The sequence below is a fragment of the Typopeltis vanoorti genome, chromosome 15 (assembly GCF_054136105.1).
Source record: "Typopeltis vanoorti isolate ZY-2024b chromosome 15, IOZ_Tvanoo_1.0, whole genome shotgun sequence".
Lineage (NCBI taxonomy): Eukaryota > Metazoa > Arthropoda > Arachnida > Uropygi > Thelyphonidae > Typopeltis > Typopeltis vanoorti.
The window spans coordinates 13,311,847-13,325,722 of NC_143563.1; the positions used below are offsets into that span (position 1 = coordinate 13,311,847).

The following is a 13,876-nucleotide window of genomic DNA, read 5'->3' on the forward strand; positions in this document are numbered from 1 at the left end:
CCATTCTTCTTTCTGCTTTTGAATCCAATCATTTATTGACTGTATTTTACAATTTTCTCTGATTTGAGTGTTCTGGGATTTATTTAATAGTTACATTTCGCTTTTCTTAATGTTTTCACCTCAGTAGTTTTATTGATTTATCTAATTTTTATAATTGCTGCATGCATTTCATATAATTACATGTTGCATGTGTATTTCACTTTTACTACTTTGTCAACAAAGCAAGTGCAACATTTTGAATAAACACTTCTATTTAAATATTTTTTGGTGTTGACAAACTTTTAACTTTTTTTTTTTTTTTTCAAAATAAATATTACATGTTAAATTATATAACATTCTTTATTTCAAATTTTGTTTGATATACTAACCAAAATGATCATTGGAATGAGCAAATTCCTAAATGAACCGGATTAAAATACGATTACAATCTCACAATTAGCTAATATAATTTAGTAGTTATTTAATTTGAAGAATAATAGTAAATCATATTTCAGCAACAGTTGAATTATTAATTAAAAACCTTGCTGACCTTTCTAGTAGCTTATAACAGGGTATTAATGTCCTTTGGCATCTGTATATTGCCTCTGTATTGTATATGTATAAATTTCCTTATTTTACTCTTAAAGAAGTAATTTCTCTTTTCAGTTCGTAAACGCCCTGCCAAGAGTTTGAACGCTGTACGTCTACATAAAGGAGCTCGTCGCACTATGACAACCATTAAAAAGATTGTGAATAGCAACAAGTACAGAAAGGATTTGAAAATGGTAACACATTTTAATGATAATAAAAAAAAATATATTTTTATAGGTATTTTGCCTATTTTTTGTTAGGAGTATCTCTTTTTATTATGTCATTGGCTTTTTACTCAGTTTTTATGTTTTCAAAGCCATAGATACAAGGAGAATATAAGGAAGGAATAATTTTAGACATGCCTTTTGGAGTAGCTTTTTTTTTTTTTTTTCTTCTTCTCCCCATTAGGGAAAAGAGTTTACAGCCTACCCTTGAAACCTGGGTATTAAGTTCACATACCTTTTTGTCTTATCCACAATTCTCCCCACATCTTTCTATCTTCACATTTCTGCTTCTCCCTTTATTTCAGTCATACTTCAGTAGTAGTAGTAGTATAAAAATATTTATAACTATATACCTGATGCTGTTCCAAAAGAAGACAACCAGAAGCATTCTACAAAAGTATGTTCAAAATTATTTCTTTATGTATCTGTATCTTTAAAAACATTAGTAATGCCCTAAAAATAGAGTAAAAAGCCAGTGACATCATAAAAAGGGATACTCCTAACAAAAAATTGGCAAAATAGCCATAAAAAAATTAATACTAATTTAAAGGAATAACATGGAAAATTTTCTAGCAATAATATCCATACAACAGTTATCTTAATTTTTGTCATGCACAGACACTAGGTTGCAAAAACCCCTATACTACATTTGTTCTTTGTGCAGACAGGTGGTTATAATGGAAGATGGAATCTGGTGATACAATTTGAATACCTAATAAGTTATATTCCTTGGTAGAAAACATTCTGAGGATGACACGAACTTAGATTCAGTATGCTTGGAGCTGAACTCTATGAATGCGAAGAAATAGCTGTTTGTTTGTTTTTTTACAAGCTTAAAAAAAAGGAAAGTGATGGAATGAGTGTTCAGTTTGGCAGAGTAGTACCAATGGAGATAACTATAGATGAGCCTCATCATCCAATTCTTGACATGTACCCTCAAGGGGTGTACAGCATATGATAGTATTACATGAAAAATTTACATCATTACTAACTTCCTATCTACAATTATCCTCCAAATCAGTCTGTTACTTGTCAGACTCCAATATTATTATTATCAGATCTTATATTTCTATCGTCTAAGGCACTTTGTACTGTATAAATCCACCTATATCTTGGTCTTCCTCTGGGTCGTTTTCCTGCCAACCTGGCAGAGAACACTCATTTTGCTAATCTTTCCTCGCCCATTCAGTTTAAGTGACCATACCACCTGAGATTAGCTCTGCTAATGCATTCCTGGATGCCGACAATGTCAAGTTCTTTCCTAATATCCTCGTTTTTAATATGATATTGCCATTGATGCCATCTGTTCATGCCTATAATCTTTTCCAGGACTCTCATATCTCTAGTCTTTGGTCAAGTGTTTTACTTCTGACCCAACTCTCAGATCTGTAAGTTAAAACTGGTTTGAACACTGTCTTGTATACAGCTAATTTACTGTTGCGATTAATTTCTCTTATTCCATATGAATTTATTCAATTGACTTCCTACCATACCAGCTTTGCCTAAGTAGATGAAATGTTTTACTTGTTCCACAGGTTCTCCATTCACAACACAGTTGACATTTTCATTGTCTTTTTCTTGCTGACCTTCATACCATGTATATTACAACAGTTATTCAATTTAGTCAGAGAATCTTGCACACGTGTAGCGGATTTATTTAGAAGTATAACATCGTCCGCATAAAGCAAAGAACTGACATTAACATCTCCAATTTTGATATCATATTTAATACCACTTTCCTTCATAATGTGATCCATATAGATAATGAATAATTGAGGGGATAATGTACATCCTTGTCTCACACCAGATTTAACATTAAGCCTGTACTTCCTTCAGTTCTAACTGCTGACTTACAACTCATATAAAGACTAAGTATTGCTTGATGTAATGCCCCATTGACACCATATAACTGTAACGTATTGAATAGCTTCTCTCTTGGCACCTTGTCATATGCCTTTTCCAAATCAACAAAACTTAAATGCAGATCTTTGTTATATTCCCATGCTTTCTCGACTATTTGTCGTAAAGTGAAGATCTGATCCTGACAGCCTCTATTCGGCCTGAGTACAGCTTATTCTTCACCAAGCTTTTCTTCTACAATTCTTCTCAACTGTTTCTCAAGTATACTTGCATATATATTACCAGGAACACTCAGTAGGGATATACCTCTGTAATTCTCACATTCAGTTTTATTTCCCTTTTTAATATATGGGTACTATGAGAGCTCTACTCCAATCATCGGGAATTCGTCCCTCTGTCCAGGCATTCTGAACTATGCAGTACAGCCACTGTAACACTTTTATACCACCATACTCCAGCATTTCTGGTCAATTATCATCTACTCCTGCTGTCTTTCCACATTTCAAGCCTTTGATGGCTTTTTCGACTTCAAGTATGGATATGTATTCCTGACTGCATGCCTGGTCAGTGTTTTTTAATCACTGTGCTGTCAGCACTGCTTGTTTCATTTAGCAAATTTTCAAAGTAATTACTCCATGCTTCAAGGATATTTTTTTCTCCCATTTTCATATCACCTTTATCATCTCTAACTCCTTTTACAGCACTTTTTCTTCCATTCCTAAGCTTCTTCAACAACCTCCAGAATATTTTGCCACCTTCTTGATATTTATTTTCTATATTCTTGCCAAAGTCCTCCCATGACTTTTGTTTAGCTAGTTTTACACACTGTTTAGCTTTCTTATATTTGTCTGTATTCTCTAAGAGCACAAGCTGACTTATTTGCCATGAACTTTTCATATGCTTTCTTATTTTCCTTCACTATCTCTTTAACTTTCTGTGTCCACCATGGATTTTTCTATCCTTGCAGAATGCCTCTCTAACTGAATCAATCAGGGTTTTCTTCAAGGCTTGCCACTGAATCTCCAAGGTTCTCAAACTCTAATTTTTTCTTCAATAATCTTTGTGTATTTTAGTCTACAGTTCATATCTGAGAGCTACTCAACTTTTATTTGCTTTAAAACTTTCTTACATGTCATTCTTTTCAATATGAAATTAAATTTTATCCTGCTCAAGACTAAATAGTGATCACTTCCAATTTCAAATCCTCTGTACACTCTGGTCCTGCACCAGGGAGAAAACATCACTATCAACAATAACATAGTCATTGAGACTTTTCTTATTCTTTGCCTCTTCTCTCCATGTGAATTTGTGCACATTTTTATGTTGGAACATGGTGTTAGTAATAACCAGTCCATGTCCTGAGCAGAAATCCAACAGGTATTTGCCATTATTATTAGCTTTGCTCTTTTCTCCAAATTTTCCCAAAACATTTTTGTATGTCTGGCAATCACTTTCTTCTTTGCTATTTAGATCCCCAACAAGGACCAACTTTTACTTTTTCATTGTGTCAGTTGCTTTTTCTAAAACATAAAAAAATCCTCCACTTCTAACTTAGTAGAACCTTCTGTGGGACCATAGGCACATATAAGTCTCATTGTTCAATTCCCCATTCTGATATTTTCCCACATCTCTCTACTTGCGACTGCCTGCCATAAAGAAGATTAGCCTCTTATTTTCTGTTGAATACTATGACTACTCCTTCATTTCCTTGATTGTTATTTACTGAATATAACATTTTGTATTTATTGCTCAGAAAGATCTCACCACTTTTTGTCTTTTTTGTTTCAGTCACCCCTATTATGTCGATCTGGTACTTATCTAATTCCTCCGCTAGCTCCATTTCTTTGCCATTCAGGCTTCTTATGTTGATAGTATCGATCTTTAACTCTGGCGATGTTGAGTTGGTTGGTGTTTTCAGATTTGTTCCAGTAGCTGAGTTTTCGCTGTTCGCCCTGGTTCCCTGGCGAAAACAACGGGGGCCTTGTTTAACCAGGTGACATCCCAGCTGGCATGAAATTTTGTCATGTTGTACCATCATTTTGTATTTTGGTTTAACCAATAGGAATACAATTTGGTCGGTTAAATCCCAAATTGCCAGCCCATCCTCGTTCGTTCAGTATCAGAAGCCCTGGTCGGTTCTCTGCATTCCTTTAAAGGCTATGTGGAGGTCTCCTCTCAGTTGTACAGCTTTGACCCTTAAGCACCCCCATACATAGATGAGCTTAAGAGGCACAAATAGAACATTATATTGGGGGAGGTACATACTACCCCAATTCATATTTGGTACAGTATTCGAAGTTTGAGCAGCTTTGGGATTTATATAATATTAGCAGCCTCAAGACCCCTTGGTTACATATCAGGAAATCGATAATATTAGTAGCTTTTGGTTGTAGATGTGACATGTTTGTGCAAGGAAACTTCAAATGAAAAGAACATGATCTTTTCTGGTGATCTGAATATTACCAAGGGTAAGGAGAATTGAAGTGAGATCTTTTTTGTGAGAAATAGTAAATCAGAGTAAGGAGGGTTTTTTTTAAAAAAAAGAAACAAAAATGCTAATGCCTTTTTATTCTCCAAAGTAAGTTAAGCCATTTTAGCCCTAAGAAACTGGCAACAATCACAGCCAGCCCAATACTATCATCACTGATCTGTTTTTTTTTTTTTAACAGAATGTGGGAAAGAGAGTATGGCAAACAACTGTTACTATCTCATGGTTCCTACTCTAACACTGTATTTTTGTCTGAAATAGTGAGTTTTATTGAACAACTTTATTAACCTGTGTGAGTGTACTTTGAATTAAATTAATTTTCAAAGCAAATCTTTATTTACTAATAGGCTATTACATGCATTACTTATTCTGTTGCTCTCTAAAGTCAAAACAGGAGAGTAGATCCTGTTTTTACAATGTAGTTGGTTCCTTGAAAACCATCATTAACAAGCTGTCATAAATTCTCCTAGACTGTGTCATGAATTGAGGTTACATTCTTGGAAATGTAGTTTGAATAATATCAGACCAAAATGGCACTTAAATAGTGAAATAATCAAAAAATACCTTTATTTTATCATGCATTAAGTGAAAATCAAAGTTTCAATACATTGAAAATGAGCAATAAAAACAAAAATTGTGAAAATAGACAGGGACATGGAAAACATCAGCTGCATTCTCCACTAATGGAGAATAAAATAGACTATTTGGACACAGTTTTTAGGGAAGATGGAAAATGAAATTTAGTAGCAGATAACAGATTAAACAAAGTACAATAATAAGCTAGTGCAATGGGGAGTCACTTGAAGTAAATTTATTTGGAACAAAAGAGAGGGATACTAGCCAAAAACACTAAACAAAAACCATATATGCCAATTCGAAGAAAAATTAGGGCATGAGGAGATGACATAAATAGCAAAATAGTATTAAAAACAAGACATTGTATTCAAAAATGTGTCAGCAGAGGTTATCTAAGTTAGTATAATCCTTTAAATCAGAATTGGAGAGAAAGCCTATCATACAGGATGAAAGGGAAAAGATTCTGAGGAATTCCAAAATTTAGATTGATTCTGTATGCCTTTTCTTAAAGTACATAGCCTGATAAAACCTTTTTCCCAAACAAATGATTTAAATATCTGATATTTTATTTCTACTACTTTACAGGTAATTTTACAAAGATATTTGTTTAATCACATTTTTGGACATTCATTGTGGTGTGCGTGTAATAGTTAAATTATAAATGTTATTACTGAAAAACTAGTTTCAGCATATTGTTTTTAAACTGAGCTTATATGATAAGGCAATTTTATTTTTATATTCCAGACTGCATTGAGACGTGCAAGTGCTATTCTCCGTAGTCAGCGTCCTGTAGTTCCAAGAAAGAAAACATTGCGTAAGAAGCCAGAATGAAGTGTTGTATTCTAATTGTAACATCCCATAATAAAATAAAATATTTCTGAATGATTATACTGTTATTTCTAAATAAAAATAAATCCCTAATGCCTTTTATTCCCCAAAAGAATTAGACAAAACTGCTTATAGCCTTAACTTTTGAAGATAGGTGGGTGGCAGTAATCCTCATCCTTTCAGGTTGCCTTCACTGATAGTTATTTGAAGCTCATAAACCAAAGCTTTTCAGGGGAGAGAGAGTACAACAGGTACCTGCTAATATCTCGTGGTCCGAAACTTAACACTCGTATTATTGTCTGTAATGTTACTGCTCCAGTTTTTTGAGATGTGTTAAATTTAACCAGGCAGAAAACAAAAACTATTAGTCAAGCATGAGAATTAGGCAAAAAAGGACCTACAGTTGACCTATAATGGTATATCTTTGTGAGTACTAGAACAATTTAAGCAAATGCTGTTGCCACAGGACTACACAATCATCTCAGAAATCTTTTTATAGTAGATAGTTAGATCTGAATAATTGAAGCAATTAAAAGTGTATTCTGATCAACATCTTGAGTCAGTGTTCTAATGCAAAAGGTGAGTTAGCCACAAGAAATGACAATGTTCATGTATAGACCACATATGTGTGTGCTCACCATGAATCAAATAAAGTTTGGCACAAATATTGCCATCTGTATTTTGTATGCAAACAATTGATAATGAGACCAGTTTGGGAGAGTGAAACCTTCCCAACTTCTTTGGGAGGTTCTATTCCCCAAAATGAATAGGACTTGTGTTCATTGACAGGTCATTTTAAGTATTCTCACACTAATAAGACTTGGAAATTGAGATATGTTAAGATAGAAGAATGAAGAGCTAATTAAGAACATGGTTACTTAAATAAAATTGGAAATGCAAAATTGGCACAAAGAGCTAGGTGTATTGAGTGCTTCAGAAAATCAGAAGGCAAGAGATCATCAAATCAAACAGACTTAACAAATAATAGACTAGCTTAAATGAGTTGTCCAGACAATTGTATTTGACTGTGTGGTACACTATACAGAGACATTGTCCAAGAATAGTATACTAGAAAGTTTTAAAAGGAATCAGTCAAGCAGCTTTCAGAAGTGAACTGTAGACTCAAATACAAAACTTATTCAAGAAAGAAATGAAACTTTGAAAACAAGAAGTAACTTGGGAGATTCTTGGCAGAGCCTGAAGAAAATGATTCAGCTAGGTGACATGTGGTAAGGTTGTCTGCAAGGATAGAAAAATAGGAACTCTGCGGTGTGTATTCAAGGCAGATAAAAAAAAAAGTATATTGAAAGTTCATGGCATGTCTTGGAATACTAAGAAAAATGAAAGAAAACCAAGCAATGTGCAAAATTAGCTCAATAAAAGTCATGGAAGGACTGGTAAGAACATACAAGATAAAAAAAAAATGAAGAAACCTGAAGGTGGCAAAGTTTTCTCGAGATGGATGCTTTGAACTGAATCAGGCATGAAAACTAAAGATGTTTGTAATTACTTTTAAAGATTGCTAAATAAGAAGTAATAAAAAAATGCTAGAAAATATTCAAGAGGAGTGCATATCAGCACTTGAGGTAGAAAAACCCTGAAATGTGGAAAACCAGCTCGGGTAGATAAAATGCTCACGTGTAGGCATAACGGTTTTTAATGACTACTCTGCATAATTCAGAGGGTTGAATTCTCGATAATCAGAGTAGAGCTCTCGTAAAAGGAAAATAAATTAGAGGAATTTCCCTACTGAGTGTTCTAGATAAGATTTATGCAAGCATACTTGGGAAGAGGCTTAAGAAAAATTGCAAAAGAGAAACTTACAATTTTACAAGCTGGACTCAATTGTCAAAATGAGATTTTCATTTTATAACAAGAAATCATGAGAATATAACTGAACTATTTAGTTTTTGTGGATCTGGAAAAGAAAGGGCTGTTCAAAATGTAATTATATGGTGTAACTGGGACATTATATAGAGCAATACAGTCTTTAAGTTGTCAGCAGTTAGAATTGAAGTACAGAATCAAGTGTGAGACAAGGATGTACTTTGTCTCCATTGTTATTCATCTGCACTATCTACCAATAATTGTTCAGACATTCCTGTTATTTGAAGTAGTGGTTCCAGGTTTAACAGAACTATTTAGCTTTGTAGATCTGGAAAAGGCATGTGGCAAAGGAAGAGCTGTTCAAAATGTAATTATAATAATCATAAAAACTGATGTACAGATAGCAGGAAGCAGTATTTCATCATAGCAGATGAATACAGGTGGTATGGCAACACAGCGTGAACTCGGGACTTTGAGAGAGGTGGCATGTCCATACGTGCTATTGCTGCTCAACTGGAGCATCCAAAATCAATGGTTGGCTATGTGATCAAACAAATACATTCGGCAGTTCAGGAAAACAGTCAGGCAGGCTGCTGAAAATGTTAAAACAGGTGGCATGCAAAAACCGGCTACAATCAGCACAGACCATCTGTGCTGAGTGTGCACTCTGGAACTTAAATGAGTGCCAGTAACACCATGTTGAGCACTAATATGAAGAGAACTTATTTACTGGGTTTCCACGGAAGAGCAGTGGCATTTCAGCAAGTCGGTTACTTTCAGAACTACTGCAAGTAACTGACGCAGTAGTTCCTCAAATTGAATTTTGTACAGCTACTGCAAGTCAGTGAGCACAGAATGATTACCCACTGTTCATTGAGCTAATTTGCCAATGCATGTCAATTCTTATCTTGTACATATCTCCCCCTCCTAGCTTAAAGCTTATACATCCCTGACTGCTCTGAATTCTGCCTAACTTCTATTGCTTGTTGAATTCTATGCTGTTATCCTGTTTGCTCTGCCCTCCCTAAAATGCAAAATCAATTTATGTAAGAAATAAACAACAATATACATTGAGTACTTTTATTTTATAACTGCAGAAGCAAGAACAATTTTATTGTATTATGCATAAATTATGAAGGCACTCTCTTACACAATTCACAAAATGTCCAGGGAACAGACATTTCATGAATTGTGCATCATTATATAACACATTGCCACCTTCCTGGTCAGAATAAGAACGTCTCCTTGCAGTCCATGATCTCATGACCAAGTTCCTACTCCGACATAATATTAGCTCAGTGTTATGTTATAATAATAGTCGTTACTAGAGATAGGAATGTTTTCAGAAAGTTGAAATATCAGAACAATAATATCGAAATTGTAATATTAAATAATACCAAGCCAAGGAAGTCTTATTGGTATTGTTCATTTTGTGTTTTGATGCATATCTTGCCTGTTATTTCCAAATTAAGATGTGTAAACTTATATAATTAATATTTTAAAACTCCTTTTAGATTATACATGATATTAGTAAAGTTAGATTCCAGCAATATGTTCTCAGTAGTGTACATGCACATTTGATCAAATTTAAGTCTGGTGGTAATGCTGCTGGCCACAATTGTTGGATACCCTCAGTTTCAATATACTCCTTGAGCTCTATGGACCATGTCCTTATGCATGAAAAGAAAATCTGGACCATTCGTATTCCTACCAAATTGCATTAGAGTCTGTTCTTGGTACCCCTTTATCAAAAATAATGAGGTGGAGAGTGTGTGGCTGTTAATCATTATTCTGCCCTACATGAAAACAGTATCACTACCATAAGTGTCCCTTTCTTAGCTGTTGCAGAGATGTCTATAATCCATTTGTAAGCTAAAATGGAATGTGTCAGAGAACAGAATTGTGCCCAGTTTGTCAGAACTCCAAGTCAGTTTATGGTACCAGTTTTGACAAGCTCTGCAGAGATTTGTGGCTAATAATATACAAACTACTGGCTCTTGCTTGCATAGAGTACACTTCAATCGAGCCTTCTTAAAACAATCCAGTTGGAAATGTTTTCATCTGTAGCTACAACAGAAGAGAGTGAGAGGGCATATAGAGCCAGACATGAGTCTGTTCTGGTTGACCTTGGCCAGCTCTTGTAATGGTTCCCATCTCCAGAAATTGTGTCCATAAACTAATTACCACCTTTAGCTTCAAGTCATTCAATGGCCTATCCTGAAAATACCAGAGATGTGGTTAACTCACTGAACAAGCCAAAAAAAAAGGGAATGAAGTGATGTGGTCACAACCTGTGATTTTTATAGGCATGAGTAGTTTGCACTGTGTTGAGAAGATAAATTTTTACTGGGATAGTCAAAACTTTTAGAATGCTTATATCAAATATTAGCCTTCAGATGCACTTAAAAATAAAATTAATGAAAAGCATTTTGTTCTGTTAACTTTGATTTTGTTTAAGAGGGACTCCAACATAGATCCACAAACCCATCCCTGGTAGCATCTGCACAAGATCAGAGCCAGGGGTCCCGTTCTTGTGCATAATTCATTCTTGACTTGTTCATTACTTGGAGAAAGAGAAAGTATGCATGGTGGTTCTCCATTGCCTTCCATACAGTATTATTTATATTATAGGCTGTAGAAATCTATTAACAGACAATAATGCTTTATTATTATTGTCTGTTAATAGACTTCTATAGCCTATGTTTTGAGATGCAGGGTTAAAAATCCAACTTTCTGGGTGTAAACTCTCCTTGAACATACCAAAGAAGACTAACTTGGGAACCAGGAAAGAAAAGCTTCGAAAAAAAGTTCTAATTGGCAACTACAATGAAACCTATAATGGTCTTTCTTTGGACAGCCTGGTGCTACGGATGTTTGATTGGCTTGTGATTCATTGGTGCAAGGGTAGCAAAGGTCATACTGTGCCATTCTCAGGCTATATATAGGCACCCTATGTAGCATTTCAATTAAAACAAGAAAATAGTAAAACGATATTCTCTTAGATTGCCTCTTCTTGTTTTTGGGTTTATCAGTGAATAACAATGTTCTTTCTAAGCAGTGCACACACTAAAAAAAAAAAAAAAAAACATGCATAGTGACTGCACAAAATTTCTGCTTTCAGAATCTGATTCACAGTTGCTAACTTTTGAAAATCCCATTATATGGTAAATCATGCTTGTCAGTCATTTTATTAGTAATTTCTCCAAAAGTTCCACTCCAATATTACTTTAACCTATTCCAACCTAATATACTAATTAGTTATACCACATGGGTGTCATACAGACTTCAGCAAGACAGAGGCATATTTGTTTAGTTTCTATCTAGACAGTACAGTCGCTTGAACTTGTGCAAACAGTAATGGATTTTTGCAGATATGCAGGTTTAATTTTTTATATATATATACAGGGTGTTCGGGATAAATTTGACAGTTTCGTAAGGAAAAAGAAAATCTTCTTTGTATCTATTAAATTTAATGAATTGACAAAAAAACATTACAGGCAGAGTTAATTACAATACTATCAACAAGATTTACTCAAAATAACCACCATTAGCATCGATCACAGCTTCAATTCTGCTTCGGAACCTCGAACAAGCTGATGCTACAGTCTCCCTGGGAAGGGCTGCAAAAACTGTTTTAATTTTATCCATTAACTGGGCTTTTGTATTACTGGAAGTGCGATTGGTGTCTTTTTCAACTGCGCCCCATACAAAATAATCCATGGGGTTAAGGTCTGGGGAGTTTGGAGGCCAAACATTTGGACTGGTGAAGTCGTAGAAATTTTCAGACAACCATTTTTGACTTTTCCCAGAGGTGTGGCAAGGGGCCGAATCCTGCTGCCATACATACGGCCTACCATTGGCTACCCTTGTTATCCAGGGCTTGACTACAGTTAGCAACTCCACGAACAAAGCCCGAATTCCAATGCCAGGGTTCTTCAACACCTGTTCCTGCAGATTTGCGAGGAATTCTGCTGTACGAACGCAATCAGATCATCTGCTAGGGATCTTTCTTCTTGCTACATCCTCGTAGTCACCATTGCAAGTCTCTAGTTCATGCCTGATTGTTTTTACTGTATTCAGGGAGCATTGGGCAGCAGTCGTAATATCCTTATTTTGATGGCGGGCACGAATCATCATGATACAAGTTATTCTCTTCCATGATTCAGGTGGGTTCCAGCTATCCATCCTTTCTGACATCTTGTATATGAATGAAGAAGGGTCCAAACTTTTAAATGAAGAGAAGTGTGTGTTAATACATGTAACTTACGGAAAAATATAATTAATTATAAATATGTCAAATTTATCCCGAACACCCTGTATATATATATGAAAAAAAAAGAACACTTAATATCAAATATTACATTAGTGTGGGAAGCTTCCTGTATTGAGACCACATTTTAAAGTAAATAACAAGTTTAATGAAAATAAACAATTACAACCCGAGAAGTTTCATAAGTCGTCAGGGGTACTAGCAAAAGGTATACACAACAAAAGACTAGAAACAGTTACACATTAGATGTTATCAGAAATTCACAACTGGTACATAGAAATAAGTAACCAGAATAAAACATTATCTTCCGTAATGTAAAATTTTTAACTATGTGGTAGGTTTTCTGTATACTGAAAAGGATAATCTGTTTTCTTATTTCAAAAAGGAGATCAAGAAATGGTCGTTTTTTTTGTGATCTTCCATTTCAAGAGCGAATTTTATATTGATATCCTTGTCAAAATAAAGAAAAAAGATTACCTTTTCATTATACCGAAAACCTACCTCAATGGGAAGATTTCTACATGCTGCTTCACACCATCATCCATTACAAAAGACAGCATGATTAAAACATTACAAGATGGAGGAGCATAAATATATCCAATACATCAATTAAAGGAAATAAAGAACTGCACTACCTGAGGCAAAATCTTGCATTCGATGGTTATGAACCTAGGACGATCATCAAAATTCTCGATACACTTCCTGCAGCTCTTTTACTTAAAAAAGATTTTAAGAATGCAATCACACTACCCTACATGAAGAACATTACAAAGTGGCTACATTGCTCTGAACATCAAAGTGGCTTTTTTACCATTGTATAAAATCTCCAGATTCTTACATCCACCAAAACTTCTACATCATCCCATGAAAAAATCAGGCATTTATGAGATTTATTATTCTTGTGGCATTTGCTATGTATGCCAGATGGGAAGGTCAGGGATGATCCGCATGTCTAAATACATAAAAGACATCGAAAAAAAGAAGAAAGCATAAATCAAGTTTGGCATTCCACAGGCCATCAAGTAGTTTGGCAACAAACAAAAATGCCTTACTTATATATATTGATCATAACTGTTTTACAAGAAAGCTTCAGAAATGTTAAGGATCCCTACACAATGTAACAAAAAATCAAGGCTTACATCAAATTTGGTCTGCTTTCATTAAAAATCTAACTGCCACAGATCTCTAATCTGACAGCAACAAACTAGCAGTGTTTTCCAACACATAGTAATG

General features: G+C 34.7%; 1 protein-coding gene across 1 annotated transcript in view; it reads left to right on the top strand.

The window, feature by feature from the left end:
* The window catches only part of RpL28 (ribosomal protein L28), a 43,643-nt gene extending 37,039 nt beyond the window's left edge, over nucleotides 1-6,604 (top strand). The window contains exons 4-5 of the mRNA XM_090405316.1: nucleotides 646-764; nucleotides 6,463-6,604. Of these exons, the coding sequence (XP_090261442.1) occupies nucleotides 646-764; nucleotides 6,463-6,549 (206 nt within the window). The 3' untranslated portion in view covers nucleotides 6,550-6,604. The remainder of the gene's footprint in view (nucleotides 1-645; nucleotides 765-6,462) is intronic.
* Nucleotides 6,605-13,876: the final 7,272 nt, after the last annotated feature.